Source organism: Drosophila subobscura, chromosome O (genome assembly GCF_008121235.1).
Source record: "Drosophila subobscura isolate 14011-0131.10 chromosome O, UCBerk_Dsub_1.0, whole genome shotgun sequence".
Taxonomy (NCBI): domain Eukaryota; kingdom Metazoa; phylum Arthropoda; class Insecta; order Diptera; family Drosophilidae; genus Drosophila; species Drosophila subobscura.
In genome coordinates, this window is record NC_048533.1 from 24,773,585 (window position 1) to 24,790,821 (window position 17,237).

Here is a 17,237-nt window from a genome sequence, read left to right on the forward strand (position 1 = left end):
AGAGCTTGTTTTTTTAAATTGATGTTCGTATCGATGTATCGCCACGATATACTCCGTCTGCATCGATAGCACGCCACTCGTAATACCGTGGTTCGGTTCTTTATTATATAATTTAAATATAATTTAAACAAATCCCAAGCCGAGTGTCTGAGCGTGGAGTTACCGTCGTGAACAATGGTAACGAGGTGACAATTGCACACATTTTCGCACTAGCCACTACAGCTACAGTAGCAACATGAGAGACGATGATGACACCGCGGCACAGAATGCACACGCAACAACAACAACAACAACAAGAACCTCACCACCCACCACAGGCCGAAAGTCGGGTGTACCTCGGTCTAGCCATGCGAGCGTCTTCACGGAGCGCTTCTTTGGCTCCTTCCAGTGGGAGGAGTTCGCCTGCGGATGCGGAGCAGCAGGTGTCAACATTTCCGCCACATATCCCATCTACAAAATGATCTTTCGGCAAATGCTTCATGGCGTGCCCATCACCTCCGCCTTCGCACAGCTGCGGCATGAGGGGCTTAGCTTTCTGTACCGCGGCATGCTGCCGCCATTGGCGCAGAAAACCATCTCGTTGTCCATAATGTTTGGTGTGTTCGATGGCACGCGGAGATATCTGGTGGAAGACTATCGCCTGAATGACTACGGGGCCAAGGTGATTGCCGGCGTAGTGGCGGGCAGTGCCGAATCCATACTGCTACCCTTTGAACGCGTGCAAACGCTGCTGGCCGACTCGAAGTTCCATCAACATTTCTCCAATACCTCAAATGCGTTCAGGTGAGCGTCCCCCCGCCCGCAATACTCGCATTTCAGGTTAATCAGCTCGAACCATTTTCAGATATGTGGTGGCCCATCATGGATACCGGGAGCTCTATAGGGGCATAGAACCAGTATTTTGGCGCAACGGCCTGTCCAACGCATTCTTCTTTGTGCTCAGGGAGGAGGCCAGCGCGCGGTTACCCAAAAGGGCAAGTATTTACTTACTCATTCGATGTGTCCCAGCACTGACTCTTGTCCATTCCCTTTAGAAATCGGTGTCCAGCAGAACAGCACAGGAATTCGTTGCGGGTGCCGTCATAGGTGCCAGCATTAGCACAATATTCTATCCGCTCAATGTGATCAAAGTGTCGCTGCAGAGTGAAATGGGCCATCGGTCGGAGGGCAGTTGGCAGGCATGCAAGAGAATTTATCGCGAACGCGACAGTCGCATTGGGAATTTCTATCGCGGCTGTGCCTTCAATACGGGCCGTTCCTTCATCAGTTGGGGCATCATGAACACGGCCTACGAGAACCTGAAAAAGCTGATGCACGAGCAACCGCAAATGCCACAAATGCCGCACACAGCTCCGATATCAACAAGTAAGTGATGGGGGAGGAGGATTAGCAGGCCAAACGAGAGGTTGGAGGAGGTTGCATTATGTATTAGGTTGCATCTAGACCAAAGCTGAATGTACACACAGGAACTTCTGTTGATTTCTGCCTTTTAGCTAGCAAATTTTTGTTCTCGTTTTAAGTCTGAGATTTAGATAAATTATTGTACATAAAACAACAAACATACTACTACTAATCCTATAAGGAGCAATATATCCATACGAAATGCCAAAGTTTTGTGTGGCTTTTGTGAGCATTTAAATGAACCGCCCCCCCAACCCGAACCTACTGCAAGTTTAAAGTTTAATTAGTTAACGATAATTTGTACATACTAATAGAACCCAGTTGAATATATATATTTAAAATTAAATTGTGTTGCTAGTGACGTTTGTGATTCATCGAAATTACTAAACTAAAAACAATTACTCTGTGAATTGAATGTTCTTAAATAAAAAGTGTATTTGTAATTAATTACGAAAGTGCATAATTTCAGCATACTCTAGGTTCTACATTTAAGCTAATTTCTACCCATAATTATCACACATAACGAAATATCTCCTAAGTCCCCGCCGCCTAACGCTTCCTCAGCGAGCTGCGGTATCGCTGATAAAAGTCCTCCATGGCCCTGTACTGTGGCTCCAGTATGTCGGGAATTTCCTTGTCCAAGGAGGCAAAGTAAACCATTGCCACGGAGCTGCTGCCCCGCAGCTGCTGCTCATAGCGCCGCAGTTGCTGAAAGAAGCCCGAATTCGGACGAACCTGCGGCCGTATGGACTGCACGTGGGTGTAGGCTTCGCGCAGACTCATGCCCGCATGCTTCATCAGGTAGGCCAGGCAGAGCGAAGCCGAGCGACTGACACCCGCCACGCAATGGATCAGCGTGCAGCCCCCGTTCAGGCGCACCTCCTCGATGAGGTCAGCCACCTCATCGAAATGCTTGGCCAGGTCGCACTCCGAACGGTCCTGGGCATTCACACGCAAGTACAGTGGATTCATTACGCTCGAGAGGGGCGTGTCCGGCAGCTCAGGTGCCACATTGATGACGCAACTCACGCCCAGCTTGTCCATGTGGGCGGGCACCACAGCCGCAGCGCCGCACAGGATGAGCGAGGGAGTTAGGCGTGAGAGTCCTGGATAGGGTGTGCTGTTGTCCTCCACCTGCGCCAGCGAACTGCAAACGAAACATCAAAACAAAACCATTATTAAGGCGGGTAAACAAACTCATAAAAGCGAACAATTTCGAACAAAGGAGAATCGAGGTATTTCGGTTGTTACGCCAAATACAAACACATCGCATAAACAAATGGGGAAGGTATTATCTATCCCACAGCTATATCTATTTGCGTATTACTCTGAGGCATCCCAGGCTGCGTAATTTTTGTGAATGGGAAATAAAACAACAAATCCCATCCATCCCGAGTCAACCCAGCACACCTACGTGGTGTGTGTCCTACGTCACTGTTCTTCAGCTCTGCAAAACAATAATCATTTGCTAAACATATGTATAAATATTTATGTATTCCACCAACACTGGTGTACGGCTCGAATATTGTTTATAATTAGTTTGCGTGGAGTGTATGTGAAAATAGATTCAAGATATTTGGCGAATGCTTAAACGAGGATCATCAAAGATCAGTCATCAGCAGGGAGGGGGGACTGGGGACATCTCTATAATTGAAATATAAAGCCATGCCCAATCCCTGGCACTATACATCAGCCACTTCTCCTCTCTCTCTAGCTGTCAGCAAATATCAAAATGGAAGGGAAAGGTGTGGTGTTGGCACCTTCCCGCTGCTGCTGCTGCTTCTGTCATCGCCCTCCAAAGAGCTGCCTGCCCACCGAGGAATGTATGGATGTAAAAATCAGAAAGACTCTGCACTTATTTTTAAATCCCACCAAAATATATGCCCTTCCAACCAGTAGGAGTCCCATGTTGGGTGCTGCTTGCCGTGCATCCCCAGACCCACTCAGTGTCCGAATTTCAGCGTAGAGTATGTCCAGTGTGTGTCTGCTTTTTCGCCTTGTTATAGGCACGTCTCCCGAGTATGTTTACGGCGACTTCTCGTCGTCATTAAATAATAATCACAAATTCCGCTGGCAAGCGGCCAATATTAATCATCGGTCACTTTCACTAGAGCAAACCACTGGCATCGTCGAGAATGTTTTTTTCGATTTGAAAAATATTTCGCACCGCCCAATGATTTGGGCAAAAATCCAACAACAAATCCAAAAAACGAAGCGCTATAACCATTTCATTTGCATTATTTATGTATCTGTTTTAGTATAGTGAAAGAATTTCTTTTGGCTTTCTTAATCTTATGAGAATTGTGCAAAAACTAGGCTAATCGCATAGACTAGCCTTAAGTTAGACCTTGAAGGTCCTAGCTGCTGTAACTGTTCAGGCAGCTCAGTCTAGGCTCGGTGCTCATCAAATTTCACCTCTGGGGGCAAACATTTTGCTTTGTGTTCGCTCTACATCGATTGCCAAAAATAATGAGCATTGCGACAGAGAGGTCTAAATGTTCATTTTAGCAATTATGGTGGCCCTGAATTCAATTGCCAGAGTCAGGGACTTTTGATTGACAAATAATGCCAAGAATGCGACAACTCATAGATATTATATTTTTATCTAATTAAAATAGAAATTAAATAAAGTTCATTCTTCTAGGACAACAGCAGCAAGCAAAAGGCAATGTGCAACATGTGGTGTATGTATATGTACGTATGTATGTGTGTACACATTGAATTCCTGCATCTACACTGCTTGAAATTACACTGCTTGCCGTTACATTTACCGCACAGCAAGCGGTGCATGCACTGAGTCCCACAACAAGCAACGTTTTGTGGGTTTGGTTTTGGCGTGACATAAGCGCGACCTTGACTGGTGTAGCTACCGTTAAACGTAAGCTTAAATTACATATATAAAAATGTATACGTATAGCTACAACTATGACTCACTTTTTGACATTTTCGCTCTCAATATTCTCTTTGGCGAAAGAGACCTTCTGGAGCACATTGTTGGTGGCAGGAACGAGCGGAGCAATTATTAGCTCTTGCATGGCTGTGTTTGTGTGTGTTTTGCTGTTGCCAGCAAAATTTCACGCCACTTAATAAAAAATTGTGCGCTCCGCAATTAACGAATTCCACAGATTCCAGGCCAGGCCGAATGGGAAAACTATTTTTCGCCCTGCTGCTTTGCTCTCGTCTCTCGTGACTCGGTAAACAAATGAAAGTTCGGTGGAAATTCCGACGGGAAATTATTCTTATATGTTGGTGATTCGCTCGCAGCGCAGACACGACTGAGCACTGGCCACAACAAAATGTTTTTTCTTAAATAAACCAGCGCATAGGTGCGTAAAGGTGATGCTTGTGTGGGTGGAAATCGTAAATTGGCGCCTGCCAACACACCTTTCACCTGTGGGAACGCTGCCAATGCTTAAATGTGATTAATTGTAAATCAGCTTTACAAATAATACTTTAAATTGACTGAATAGTGTGGCAATGAAGGTATCAAGATTACAGTGCACACCCACAAGACTTTTTGAAAGAAAACGTGTTTGCACAAACTTGGCCAGCAGATTTAAATTTCGATAGTCGATAAGAATCGACCAAGTTTGGCCTGTTTACACTAAGTAGTTTTGTATGGTGGTTCACGCGGGTTAAGTTGAACTCAGTTCGTTGGCAGTGAACTGGTGTTAGCTGCCACAGCAGCATGGATTTTAAGCAACAGCCATAAGTACCTATTTAATATCATGAACTGTCTCAATATATGTTGTATGGTTAGTGGTTCCGGGTTTATTTGCGGTATATTCATGTGTATGCTCTTTTTGTTGGTTTACCTATTTAGTTTTAAAATAAAAAGAAGTCGTGAAAGCTAGCTAAACTTGTGGAGAATCGATTGATACATCGTATAAAATAATACGTTTTGCGCAGAGAAAACTAGCTTGCCAGTAATATTAAATGGAACAATAAATCGAGGAAAATTATTTAACATATACCGTATAATATGGTATATGTTTCAAATGAGAGAGCATATTTTGGTACTCCTTCGAGGGCTGTGCGGTATATTCCATCGATAATTCCGCGGTCACATTGGTCACACCATAAGACGCCAATTTTTGCTTACAAATTATAATTTGGACAAGTTTTCCTTGAAAATGGGTAAAGAAAAGAGCGGTAAATCGTTCAGCATTGGAGACCTGGTGTTCGCCAAGGTGAAGGGCTATCCAGCATGGCCGGCCAAGATCACAAAGTATATCAACAAAAAGTACAATGTTTACTTTTACGGCACGGGAGAGACCGCCAATATAAAAATAGAGGATCTCTTCCCATACGTCGGCAACAAGGAGAAGTTCGCCACCGACAAGAACATGAAGCGGGCCAAGTTTAGCGAGGCCATTGATCAAATTGAGAGCGCCCTCAAGGGGGAGGACTCGGCCCCAATCGATTTATCAAGCGCCGAAGATGGCGGTGCCGACGAGAAGACCGCAGTCCCCGCAACGCCCGCCCAGTCCAAAAACGCTACACAGACCGAAGCTACGCCAACTGTGGAGGCGCCCGATACTCCAGCTGCAGATGCTCCGGTCGCCGAGAACACCAACACCCAGAAGAAGGCCGCTGGCGCACGCAGGTCAAAGGCGGCCCCGAAGCATGTGGACGGCGACTCTGAGGAGGCTGGCACTGATTCCGCTGACCAACCGCCGCCGCAAAAGCGGCGCGTGCCACCGGAAGGCATAGCTGCGGCAGCCACCCCGCCCGCAGCAGCCAACGCCAACATAAGCAAGAAGTCAGTGAAGAAGTCGAAGCCAACCGCCGCCGTGACACCCATACAGAAACGATCGCGCCCAGCAAATGTAAGTTGCAGGCCGCCCAAAAATGTTGCACAAATTATAAATTCTATTTCCCCCATACAGAACAAAGAGAACGACCTGTTGATGGTCTACATGCCGACAGCCAAGTGCCTGGGCATCGACATCAACTACAACAAGCCGGAGAGATTTGAGAATGCTGCCGCGGAGCAGTCGTGGATCGAGAAGTCGCGCCGGGAGGCACATGAGCTGAAGCTGAAGCTGGAGTCGGGTCAGCTCGATCCCGACACGCTGCCCGGCCGCATCATCATTGAGCCGTCGCGCAATGAGATACCCAAGCAGGAGGCCGCACGCTTCATTGAGGAGATTATCGAGCACGAGGACGCTTTGTTCATGGAGCGCGACTTTATACAGATCTCGCAGCAGCTGCGCGAGTGCCTGGGCCTGCGGCGCGCCAATGTGGGCAAGTGTCTGGAGCTGCTCGATCAGTTCAAGGAGATCGAGCTGACCAAGCTGATGCTGCTGCGCAATCCCGAATGCGTGGACATAATGCGACGACTGCGCAGATATGTTGGCAACCTGGACCTCTGGAAGATGGACGACTCCGACGAGATTGAGTTCAAGGAGAAGGCCAAGATCATACGCAAGGTGTCCACCAGCATCTACGACGGCTTCAAGAACTTATTCAACTCGACCTCCGAGGAGGACAACTTCTGGATCGAGTTCTGCGAGAAGGTCAAGATCTACAAGAGCTACACAAAAAACGTGCACGAGAACATTCGCATCTCGCTGAACGAGCGCGGCTACGGCAGTCTCGTGCAGGCCAAGCAAGGCAACAGCGCAGCAAACGCTAAGAAAGAATAAACAAAGTACAGTATAATGTTTTTAGCGTCAGTTACTAATCCAACGATACAATGTAAGCCACCCCCTTCGCGCCCTTTGGCAATACCACAATCAATGAGTGGGCCTGTGTGCATTGGCACACTTATTGAAGTTTCTTTTTAGTTACTCGTAAGCATAAAACCACCAGCACAATTGAGCCCTCAGCTCAGGAACAAAGTGAACCTAACAACAGTCCTAAATCCCTACGATTTGCAAAGTTCTAATTGCATACTCGATCGGATTTAAGCATAACAAAACAGATCACACATGTGTATCTGATTACTTATTTCGCCCTCATATTCGACGACTCTGTTTGAACACCCCCCCTCTGATCCTTGTAACTTCTATTTACTATGTGTGTAGAAATATTTGATCAACAATGAATAAAGCTATAGATAATACTACATATACATACGTAAATTACTCGAATAAACAATGTATTTGAGCTTGGTTATCCACGTGTGTGCCATCCAGTAACACGTGTCGACGCGCGCCTAATATTTCGAGCGGCTTTTTGGCTTGGGTACAGTCTGCAGCGTTTGGACTTTGGCTTGAAATTCTTCCTTGATTCACAGTCATGATTGTGGCGGGAACAGTGGCTTCAATCACAGATTGTTTTGCCTGGCACATTCCTGCGCTTATTGTCCTGTCTCACACCCAAAGATGACACTTAAGAGCAGAAAGCGCTGCGTTGCTCATGTTTCAGCAGGAAATAATCATGTTTTGGCTTCTTAGCAACTACAGTGGAACCAGCAATAAGTGATCTTTGACAAAAGAAACATTTCTGCTACCTAAATAGAGTTCTGTTGTCAAATCTTGCACGAAAAATTCACCAAATTAAAACAAAATCTGCTACGCAATTCATTATTCAAATACATAAATCAACTATTCCCGCACGCTCACGTATAGTACACATATTTCTATAGTTAATTAGTTATACTTATAGTTAATCAATTCCCATCCTTGGCATCGCCTATGCCGTCTGGCAGAATCGCAAACATGCCCTCAGACTCGGGCAAACAAGGAGAATCGTAGACCTTGCAGATGCGCGTATCCCCCTTGCCCTTACGCAGATACAGTCGCGTGGTGGAAGCGTGCGCCAGTATGTGCCCGCCCACGGGCTTCTTCGCATCAGCGACAAACATGCCGCCACCGCCATCCAGCACGGCCGTCACTTGGTTGGTGATGACCACAGCCACGCCGAACTCGTCGGCCAGGCGCTGCAGCAGGCGCACGCACAGCCCCAAATGATTCTGACGGGCGGCCAGTTCGCCGCGGCCTGTGTAGTCCGAGCGGTAGAGGGCCATGATGCTGTCGACAATCACCAAGGAGTATCTGCAATGGGAATAGGAGGGGAATTAGTGGAGTCTGTGCGGCAGGATTACACATGGACATACCTCGTATCGAACAACATGCCCGCCGCCATTTGTATCAGCTTCGTTTGCTGATCGGTGTTGTAGGCCCGGGCACAGGCGACGTTGTCCAGGACCCCAGTTTCATTCAGTCCAAACCTCTGGGCAATGGCCGCCAGGCGTTCCGGTCGGAACGTGCTCTCGGTGTCGATGTAGAGGCATTTGCCCTCGCCACCCTTTTGGCTGATGGGCAGCTGGCAGGTGACTGCCAGCGTGTGGCAGATCTGCGTCTTGCCACAGCGGAACTCGCCAAAGATTTCCGTGATGGAACCCGTCTCGATACCACCGCCCAGCAGTTTGTCCAGCTCCTTGGAGCCAGTCGTCAGCATAACGACATCCGCGCGCATCTGGTGGAAGGTGCGGGCGCTGAGGAAGCCAATCGGCACCAACTTGGTGGCCGCGGCAATGATTTGATCCACCTTGGAGCCACCAAGGCCGGGTATGGCCAGCAGAAACTTGCGCGTTGCATTGGCCACAGAATCCACCGTGTGCAGGCTAGCCATTTGCAGCAGCTTTATGTCCTTGGCAGTAATATTGCCGCCCTGAATATGTACAGACAGGTTTTTTGTGTTTGTTGGCGCAACTAGATCCACGATCGACAGCAACTTACTATTAATTTGTTTATATTCAGTGGGCCACTCTCTTCCTCCTCCTCCACTGAATTTGTTAGTGCTTCCATTCTACCTTCAGCCGACATAGTTGACCGACAATCAGGTGCAGTCGTTTTATTTTATTCAGTTTTATTTTTATTTTCAACTTGCGAATTTCATCAAAACAACGCGCGGCTGCGGATTTATCGAAAACGTATATCGGCGGGCCCTCAGAGATATACCATTTCTCATGTTCAGAATATACCATAAATATACCGATCTTCTTGGATGTTGAAACGGAGCAATCGAGTACTTTATCGTAATCATTTCCTTTTCAAAATTCCTAGCTTTTATTTAAAAACTTGATATAAAAAAAGGATGATTTTGCAGCTTAAAACGAACGAACATCATGGGTGACTATTACTATTTCGATGTAAAACTGTAAGTGGGGACAACAAACAAAAACTCCTTTTCTATAATTTAACACTTTCTTTTTGACAGAAAGCTCCGCTATCCCGATGCTGTTCTTTTCACACCCATCTACTTTCGGGGCTGTGTTCTCAGCGCTCTGGAGAGCTTCTTTGGCGATCTGGGAGGCAAGACTCAAATGGACATTGTTAAATTTTGTACCAAGCAGCACCGCATTATTTTCCGTGTTCCCGAAGAGTTTTTTGAGCGGACACGTACCGCACTGTCGCTGATAGGTCACTACCAGGAGGTGCCTTGCCACTTTCAGTTGTTAGACGCCTCTAAGACCGTCCTAGACTTTGATAAGGATAATGCAGAAGTGGCTCGGAGTTGATTGCAAGCACATAAAAGTATAGTTACCCGCAGTTTCAACACGGTTAAATCGGATACATCCCACATTCAAAATTATCTTTGCATTGCGTTTTGTTAAATTAATAAATTACTTTGAATATCGATTTTGAAATCGCGCGTATCAGCTGCTGTCTATCGCTTGTTTCGCCTATCGTCTATCGCTTTCTATCCAGCTGTTTGACACAACGTGAGAAGCTGAAAAAAATTACATAAATATATATACGCCGGCATTTGGCAAGTTCTCAAGCAAACTTTGATGAATTAAGAGTTCCGCCCAGAGTATTTTGGAACATCAGAGCGTCAACCAAAGAATGACTGATTCCCAATATTTGGATGTTAAGCTGTAAGTGGAAAATCGTTCCATTTTCCGGGTGCACACACACGTGCTGCTTCCGTAAATAATACTGATCCATTGTTGTAGGAAACTTCGTGACACCGAAACTGTTGTACTGACGCCTGGCTACTTGAGTGGCTGCATTCTCAACTCCCTGGAAAGTTTGTTTGGAGAAATTGGAGGCAGGACATCGTTGGATATTGTGAAATTCAGTGCGGCAGAGCGACGACTTATCCTGCGAGTGCCCCAAGAGTTCGTTGAGCGGGCGCGTATTGCTGTAACCCTGATCGGCCACTACCAGGAGGTGCCGTGTCACTTTCAGGTGCTAAAAACATCAAACAAGCAGCTGGACTTTGACGACGTGGGACTTTAGTGCACAGAGGGAACATTCGGCTTCAAGATGTCATTTTCATTTTGCAAAGATTTTGGCAAGGACAAGGTCATCTTCGTTACGAAGGAAGACCATGCGACGCCCAGCACAATTGAGCTGCCGGCTCCAGAGCCCGCTGAGGGCGTAATCACAAAGGACGGCAACATCAACTGGAGCTGTCCCTGCCTAGGCGGCATGGCCACGGGACCGTGCGGCGTTGATTTCCGTGAGGCATTTAGTTGCTTCCAGTACAGCACAGCGGATCCCAAGGGCTCCGACTGCTTCGAGGCATTCACCAAAATGCGCGACTGCTTCCAGCAATATCCCACCGTCTACAACAAGGCCAATGGCGGCGTCGATGACGACGATGATGATCCGCTAGCTGATGCCTTGCCCGCTGAAACTTCGACTGGAGTTCCAGCCAAGGAGGAGGCTCAGCCTGGCGACAGTGGTGCAGGTGCTAAAGAGCTGCCGACGCAGAACAGCTCGGCGGTAGAGAAGGCTCAATAAGGGATTAATTAATGCTTATGGATAAATAAAACATGCCGGAAATCCGTTACAAAATATTTTCTATTTCATGTTTATTCAAATTGTTGCAAATACATATGTAAGTTTTTCGATTTCAAAAGTTGTGCCTAAAAAATACCCCAGCTTTGCGATTTTCCGTAGTGCGAAAGAAATATCGCTTCGAAATATATTGGCAGCCAAAAATAAATATCGATATACTGATATATCAATATAGCATCCCTAGCTGACATATAAACACGTAAAAATATTAATTTCGTGATGAAAATGTTGTAAGCGCATTGTAAAATGCATAAAGTGCATATAAATCTCAGATGTGAGATGTTAAATCGCGAGTTGAATATCAAATCCGTGCAGAACTTCAAAGTGCAATAATACCCGAAGTGCAATCAGTTCAGTTGGAACTACAACAACAACAACAAATAACCTTGTGCTTGTGGCCGTTGTTTGTGATCAGAAATAAGTAATTGACGTGCAAGAAATAATGCAAAACTAAGTAGAAAGTCCACTGGGGACATTCAATAATATCAATAGCCAAATATCTCAAAAGTTTAACAGCAAAATACAGTGACTGTGACGGTGATTGTGTTAGTGGCACCAATACGGGCACAGCACAACACGCACACACACATAGAAACGCGCATAGAGAATTTCAGCTAGTTTTTCATAAAACATACACATCAAAAAAGTAACAACACCAGACGCGATAATACATTAATACAACAACAAAAGCAACAACGAAGAGTCTCAAAACGAGACTGGAAAACACTCCGATAACAACAACACAACTACTAAGAGGAAACAACAAAAACAATAAAATCAAGGAAGCCAACAGCCACCACATCTCCACATCGACAGACTTTGAATGCTGCTGCATTTCAATCGTTGGAGACAAAATGGTTTCATTAATTGCTACAATCGATGCGGCAGCAAAGGCCCAAAAACAGCGTAACGCAGCCCCCGCTGCTGCTGCGGCATCCCCGAGCACCTCTCCCACAGGCAGCGCATCGTCCAAGGCTCCTTCTGGCTCAGGGTCGAACCTGACTGCCAGCGGCAAGCCCAAGGAGAAACGCAGGTGAGTCCCCACCCTAGGCCCAGCCCCTCCAAACGGATGTCTTTAGATCAGTTGCTTTGGCTATTGCATAAGCGCTTGCTTTCTTTTTCTCGCCACCGTCGCCGCCTCTGCTGCTGTTGCTGTAGGCTGCTGCTGCTGCTACTGCGGCTACTGCTGGTGCGGCGTCGCAGCGGTCGGCTTCTATTGCTGTCGTCACGTTTTTCTCTCTCATTTTTCTGCACAACAATTTATGTTTGTTTTTCCAATTGCCGGACTGGAAGACTGGATGTAGTAGATGTGGGGAAATCAAGAGAAGGGCATTGTCTATCGGTGATCTATCGCTGATCTCTACTGAACAGTTGCGGGGAGGTGGCTGGCAATCGGAAAGGGATCAAATCCCTAGAGACAGGACATCCGAATGATGTCCTATCCTATCGGGCGTCTGTCAGTGGTTGACGATCGATCGAAAACAAAACAAAACAAAGCAAAAAAAAAGAGCGGGGAAATAATAGAAAACTAAAAGCCAATCATCAATCACACATTCAACTAATTTTTGCATTTGCGATAATTATACAAGCTTGTGACGGAGGCAGACCGAGCGTAAAAGAGAACGCAATGACCGAGACCCCTGTGACCTTGAACGAGCGAAAGACAAAACCAAAAATCGCGCCCTCGATGCATATGCATGGTTTGGATCGGATAGGTTCAGCTTGCACGTCATTATATGATACGATACCTAGCCACCAATCGTACTATGGATGCGGAAACACTCAAAGAAGCACTCGGCACTTGTTGCTGCACCAGGAGCGCGGTGGGGTCCTTCAGGAGAGGCCTGCATCTATTTTTAGATCAGTGCATTGTTCTTTGTTTGTATCTCTCCCCCTCTTTAAACCGTAATTTGGGCTATTTATAACAGAAGAGCAGAGAGAAGACAAACCTGTTGCGTTCGATTATGTTCGATTCAAGCAGCCCAGCCATCCCCCCCTCTATATCGATTTAGTACATTGTAAAACAAACCCGTTTTTGGTCTCTGTTTTTACCGCGTTTTATCAGCTGTGTTTTCTTTTTGTTTTTCGTGTGTATTTTGACTTCTGTGGCCACTGGCCAGCCTCCCTCCAGCTGCCCACGCCCCTCTTAAAAGCTTACTTTGTTAATCTCATAAAACGTTAAGTTTATGTTTCATTTAAAACATTTACATTGTACCAAAAACGTGGGCTAGGGGCCTACGTGACGGAGCTACTGAAAACTCAAGTCAAGTCAATGCGAAGCTAATCGCTGAAAAGTTGAAAAGCGGTTCTACTCTAGTCAATTGGAAACTCTGCCCAACCCCCACACGCCTCGAAGAAACCGATTGACCGACCGACTGCAGCAGTAGTTTTCCCATTTAATCCGAACTGGTTATCCATGTAGCAATTTAATTATTATATTTGCCCATTGTTTTCAAGTGAAAGCTAATCGAAGTCCATAATGGTAGTCAAGGGAATGCATGGAATCGATCGATTGCTAACGGTGATCGTAGCTTGCACAACATGCAGCTCTGATTTCGACCTTTATGGCTCCCGCGCTATCATCTGGCATCCAATTGAGGGGCAGACGAGAATTACATATGTGTATTGAAATCGTTTGTTTTAATTCGGTTTACACGCTTTTGCCAAGGTATTCGAAATAAACAGCGAAAACACAACGCAGAAAACGACGAATAAAACTTAAAAAAAACAACAACTTAACAATAAATAAATTTCAATACCAACGAACAGAAGTAAAATACACACTCGCCACACACATGCAAACAGTACGCACATGTGTATACATGGTGCATATGTATGTATTTTGTAAAATATTTAAATGATATGCGTTGTTGTTGTGCTTGGTTGTTGTTGTGGCTGTTGTTGCTGGGCCGCGGCAGCAGCAGCAGCAGCCGTAGCAGCCTCTGTCTGGCCAACGACGACCTACTTTTTGCGCAATCGAACTAAAAATGTGACGACACGGGGAGGGAACGGAGGATGGAATCAGCCCAACCAGCCCCAGACTGGAATGGGAGTGAAAGTGCGAGTGAGAGAGAGCGATGGCGTTGTTTGTGTCCCGCATTAGGTCTCTTGTGGAGTTTTTGTTGTTAATTTCCTCGTCTTCTTTTCGTTTCGGTTTCTGTTTTTGTTGTTGGCTTCCTCGGCTGCCTTGCCTCTCTTGATCCGCTACTTACTGCTGCTGTTGTTGTTGCTGTTCATGCGGCTGCTGCTCTCTTCGATTGAATTGAGCCTGGTGCAGCGGCAGTGGCAGCGACGCAGGCAGCGACAGAGGAATCTCTTTTTATACTCTGCCATGAGGCTGCTGCACTGCTTGTCAGAAGCACGCACTAAAAAAGACAAGAAAAGGAATATACAATAGGGTACCGTTTGGGGGTGTGCAAGGTACTGAGAAATCAGCTTAGCGGATGATCAGATTATCGCACAGCTGCTGCGGTAGGGTATCCAAGATGCGACATGGGGAAGAGCTGTTGCGGCCCCACATCGCATTTATCCTCAGATTTGTGGTGTAAATTATGATTCTTATTTTGCGCTGGCAGAGAAAGTTAATTTATGATCGCTGCTACCCTCAATGTATATTTCTTGGCCCATAAGTTGCACAAAATTGCGCAAAAATGCCGCTTTTTGTGATCACTCGAAATTCGAGGGTTGACTGTCTGTCGCTTGAGGGGAAGATGTAAGGAAATTCCACTAAAGCGAAGGATCTTCAAGTAGAGATAAGTTTCCCTTGAATAATTAATAATAATATATTACGCGTTACCCTACTAGGACTCCAGGGTTACTTAGTGGCTTTAAGCCATGACTGACAGTTGTAGCATTCAGACAAACAAGCGGATGGAACAGACCATATAATTTCCCTTAGCCGGCGTTGATGGGCTCTTGACCCCGACTGTCGGGGGGACTGACAGTCGACAGTCTCCCTCCCTTTGGTTACAATTTTAGTTTTAGTTTTAGTTGCGATGCGATGGGATGGCTGTGCTGTGCTGTGTGCCGCGTTGCTGCTATCTCGTTGTTTCACTTTCCTACTCGCATTATGTTTGCAAAACTAATTTAAATATTTAACTATTATGCTCTAGAGATAATTATAATCTGCGCTCTCCACAGACAGAGTAGCAAAAAGATTCATCAAAACACGTCCGAACCGTACCGTACCGTACCGTCCGTCACAATATTTAGTCATTGTCTTTCGTTAGTCTTCTGGCTGGCTGTGTGGCTGGCGGTGCTGCAGGGGTGTGAGTCATGGATCCTTTTGGGTCGTGTGCTGGGGTGTGGGTGGGGCTTTTCCGCACTACGCTGCAAAGTATGCAGCACGCTGCACGAGGCCTGATAATTATCAAAGCGGCACAAGTGGCGTGAACTGATATTAGTTGTAATTTATGTGCCTACGATTTGAATTCGCTACCGTCCCGTCCGCCACCCCCACCTGCCCGAACAGGCGGTGTTATCTCTCCATGAATGAGTGCCCGTGCACCCCTCTCTTTCGCTCTCTCGCTCCCTCTCTCTGGGAGCTTGCTGCTCCCAACGGAATTCTGTTTTCTATTCGCTTCGGTCGCCTTTTATCTTATCGGTGCCGCGCACTTGTCCGGATAGCAAACTTCTGTCTGATACGAGGCCAGAAAATCTGACGTTAATGTCTGACTCTTTCTCTCTCTTTCCCTCTCTCTTCAATTGCGATTTTTGGTGCCTCCGGAACGGGTATAAATATGGTAGCTCTGGAACCATGGAACCTTTCGCTCATTCGCAGTCCGGACTCTCGTACGCCGTGTTTTTTAGTCGCTCCGCCTATACACAAAAGTGAAATAAAATAAAAGCCAAATCAAAATAGAAACACTAATTCCCCGCCATTATCATTCCCCTCTTATCAGAGCCCAGGGAGCTGCTACGCCGCGAGTGTGTGTGTCGTTTCTTTTTGGGACTCTTGGCTCTTGGCTCTTGTGTGTGCGTGCATAATCGATGGGCTTAGCCGGAACGAGAGATTCCAGCGATAGATTCCATGTTTAACTCATGCAATGCCTGGGAAAACTGCGACTTTTCCTGTCCCGGCGAGACTGCCACCGCCGCCACGTCCTTCTACGGCGAGGATCCCTTCTTTGACTGCGATCTGAAGCCCCAGTTGGCCCTCGGCAATGGCTCGGTGTACGGCTGCATGCCGATCAATGAGCCCACCGTGAACTTCAGCAATGGGAGCTTCTACAATGCAGCAGACAGAGCACCGATGCAGCAGCAGCAGCTGCCCCCACAGCGTCCATATGTGGGCGCCATGCTGGCTCCAAGTGCGCCTGCACTGCGTTACCATCCCTATCAGCAGCAGCAAGATGCCTTCTACCAGCAGCGGGGCAGCCTGCTGAACGTGTCCACGCCCTGCCGCGAGAGTCGCCCCTGGAGCTATGCCCACTGCTATGGCTACACGCCCACAAACACCCAACCCTGCCAGTTCTCGCAGTTTGTGGATATCGAGGATTTTATGTAAGTGGCTGGCAGAGACAGGGACAGGGACAGACCTCAAGCTACCAACGGAACTCTTATCTATGCTTATTTGTGTTTCGTTTTATAATACAATAATATTTAGATACGAATGAACAAACACACACACACACACACACAGACAGTGACTGACAGACTGCCGTCGACTGATAGGCGAACATTTGAGTGTCTCCAATGAGTCAAGGCAAGGTCCGCTGGGTTTGCCCCAAAAAATAACAGACGGGGGGAACTTTCCCTCTCATTTACGTTCCACAACTGCTTCCAATAATGGGTAGTAGCCTCTCCTGGTGGGGGTACTAAAAGCGCTTCGACTTGCAGCCACAATCTGCCTATTGATAAAAGAATTCAACAAACAAAAGATTGCTCCCTTGGTTGATATTAAGACTGCTGGGATACCCCCTAAAATGCACGCTAAAAGGGTGTCCTAGAAGAGGGTTTGTATGAGCTATTGGTAGAGAATCCAATTGGTTTCCTTTGTGCACTGAGCTCCGACTGAAACAGCAGACAAACTCTCGACTGTCGCATCCCCAAAGGTGGCACTCTGGCAGAAACTTGGAC

At 46.7% G+C, this 17,237-nt stretch overlaps 8 protein-coding genes across 11 annotated transcripts in view; 6 read left to right on the plus strand and 2 right to left on the minus strand.

The window, feature by feature from the left end:
• Positions 1-56: 56 nt before the first annotated feature.
• Positions 57-1,851, plus strand: LOC117898849 (solute carrier family 25 member 51). The gene is made up of 3 exons (XM_034808526.1): positions 57-783; positions 845-974; positions 1,035-1,851. Exons 1-3 carry the CDS (start codon positions 236-238, stop codon positions 1,371-1,373), a joined length of 1,017 nt encoding a protein of 338 aa, XP_034664417.1. The 5' UTR covers positions 57-235; the 3' UTR covers positions 1,374-1,851.
• On the minus strand, positions 1,812-4,691 carry LOC117898850 (dual specificity protein phosphatase 18). Its single transcript, XM_034808527.1, has 2 exons — positions 4,336-4,691; positions 1,812-2,548 (listed from the first exon to the last, which is right to left on the minus strand). The coding sequence occupies exons 1-2, from the start codon at positions 4,434-4,436 to the stop codon at positions 1,951-1,953; spliced, it is 699 nt and encodes a 232-aa protein (XP_034664418.1). The 5' UTR covers positions 4,437-4,691; the 3' UTR covers positions 1,812-1,950.
• A 761-nt stretch (positions 4,692-5,452) lies between these two features.
• LOC117897432 (PC4 and SFRS1-interacting protein) lies at positions 5,453-7,468 on the plus strand. The gene is made up of 2 exons (XM_034806270.1): positions 5,453-6,230; positions 6,291-7,468. The coding sequence occupies exons 1-2, from the start codon at positions 5,535-5,537 to the stop codon at positions 7,047-7,049; spliced, it is 1,455 nt and encodes a 484-aa protein (XP_034662161.1). The 5' UTR covers positions 5,453-5,534; the 3' UTR covers positions 7,050-7,468.
• A 494-nt stretch (positions 7,469-7,962) lies between these two features.
• LOC117897433 (DNA repair protein Rad51 homolog) lies at positions 7,963-9,277 on the minus strand. Its single transcript, XM_034806272.1, has 3 exons — positions 9,090-9,277; positions 8,465-9,021; positions 7,963-8,402 (listed from the first exon to the last, which is right to left on the minus strand). Exons 1-3 carry the CDS (start codon positions 9,174-9,176, stop codon positions 8,018-8,020), a joined length of 1,029 nt encoding a protein of 342 aa, XP_034662163.1. The 5' UTR covers positions 9,177-9,277; the 3' UTR covers positions 7,963-8,017.
• A 121-nt stretch (positions 9,278-9,398) lies between these two features.
• Positions 9,399-9,886, plus strand: LOC117898049. Its single transcript, XM_034807208.1, has 2 exons — positions 9,399-9,510; positions 9,571-9,886. Exons 1-2 carry the CDS (start codon positions 9,479-9,481, stop codon positions 9,869-9,871), a joined length of 333 nt encoding a protein of 110 aa, XP_034663099.1. The 5' UTR covers positions 9,399-9,478; the 3' UTR covers positions 9,872-9,886.
• A 157-nt stretch (positions 9,887-10,043) lies between these two features.
• On the plus strand, positions 10,044-10,618 carry LOC117898050. Its single transcript, XM_034807209.1, has 2 exons — positions 10,044-10,231; positions 10,310-10,618. The coding sequence occupies exons 1-2, from the start codon at positions 10,200-10,202 to the stop codon at positions 10,593-10,595; spliced, it is 318 nt and encodes a 105-aa protein (XP_034663100.1). The 5' UTR covers positions 10,044-10,199; the 3' UTR covers positions 10,596-10,618.
• Positions 10,590-11,151, plus strand: LOC117898047 (mitochondrial intermembrane space import and assembly protein 40). Its single transcript, XM_034807206.1, has one exon. The coding sequence runs from the start codon at positions 10,623-10,625 to the stop codon at positions 11,100-11,102; it is 480 nt and encodes a 159-aa protein (XP_034663097.1). The 5' UTR covers positions 10,590-10,622; the 3' UTR covers positions 11,103-11,151.
• Positions 11,152-11,335: 184 nt separating this feature from the next.
• Positions 11,336-17,237, plus strand: part of LOC117898065 (protein similar) — a 60,995-nt gene continuing 55,093 nt past the window's right edge. For 2 of the 4 annotated variants that reach the window (XM_034807236.1, XM_034807238.1), the window contains exon 1: positions 11,336-12,192. In XM_034807236.1, coding sequence (XP_034663127.1) covers positions 12,014-12,192 — 179 coding nt within the window. In that variant the 5' untranslated portion in view covers positions 11,336-12,013. Of the gene's footprint in view, positions 12,193-16,123; positions 16,662-17,237 lie in introns of those variants that run through there. The other 2 variants (XM_034807237.1, XM_034807235.1) reach the window with 2 other exon arrangements.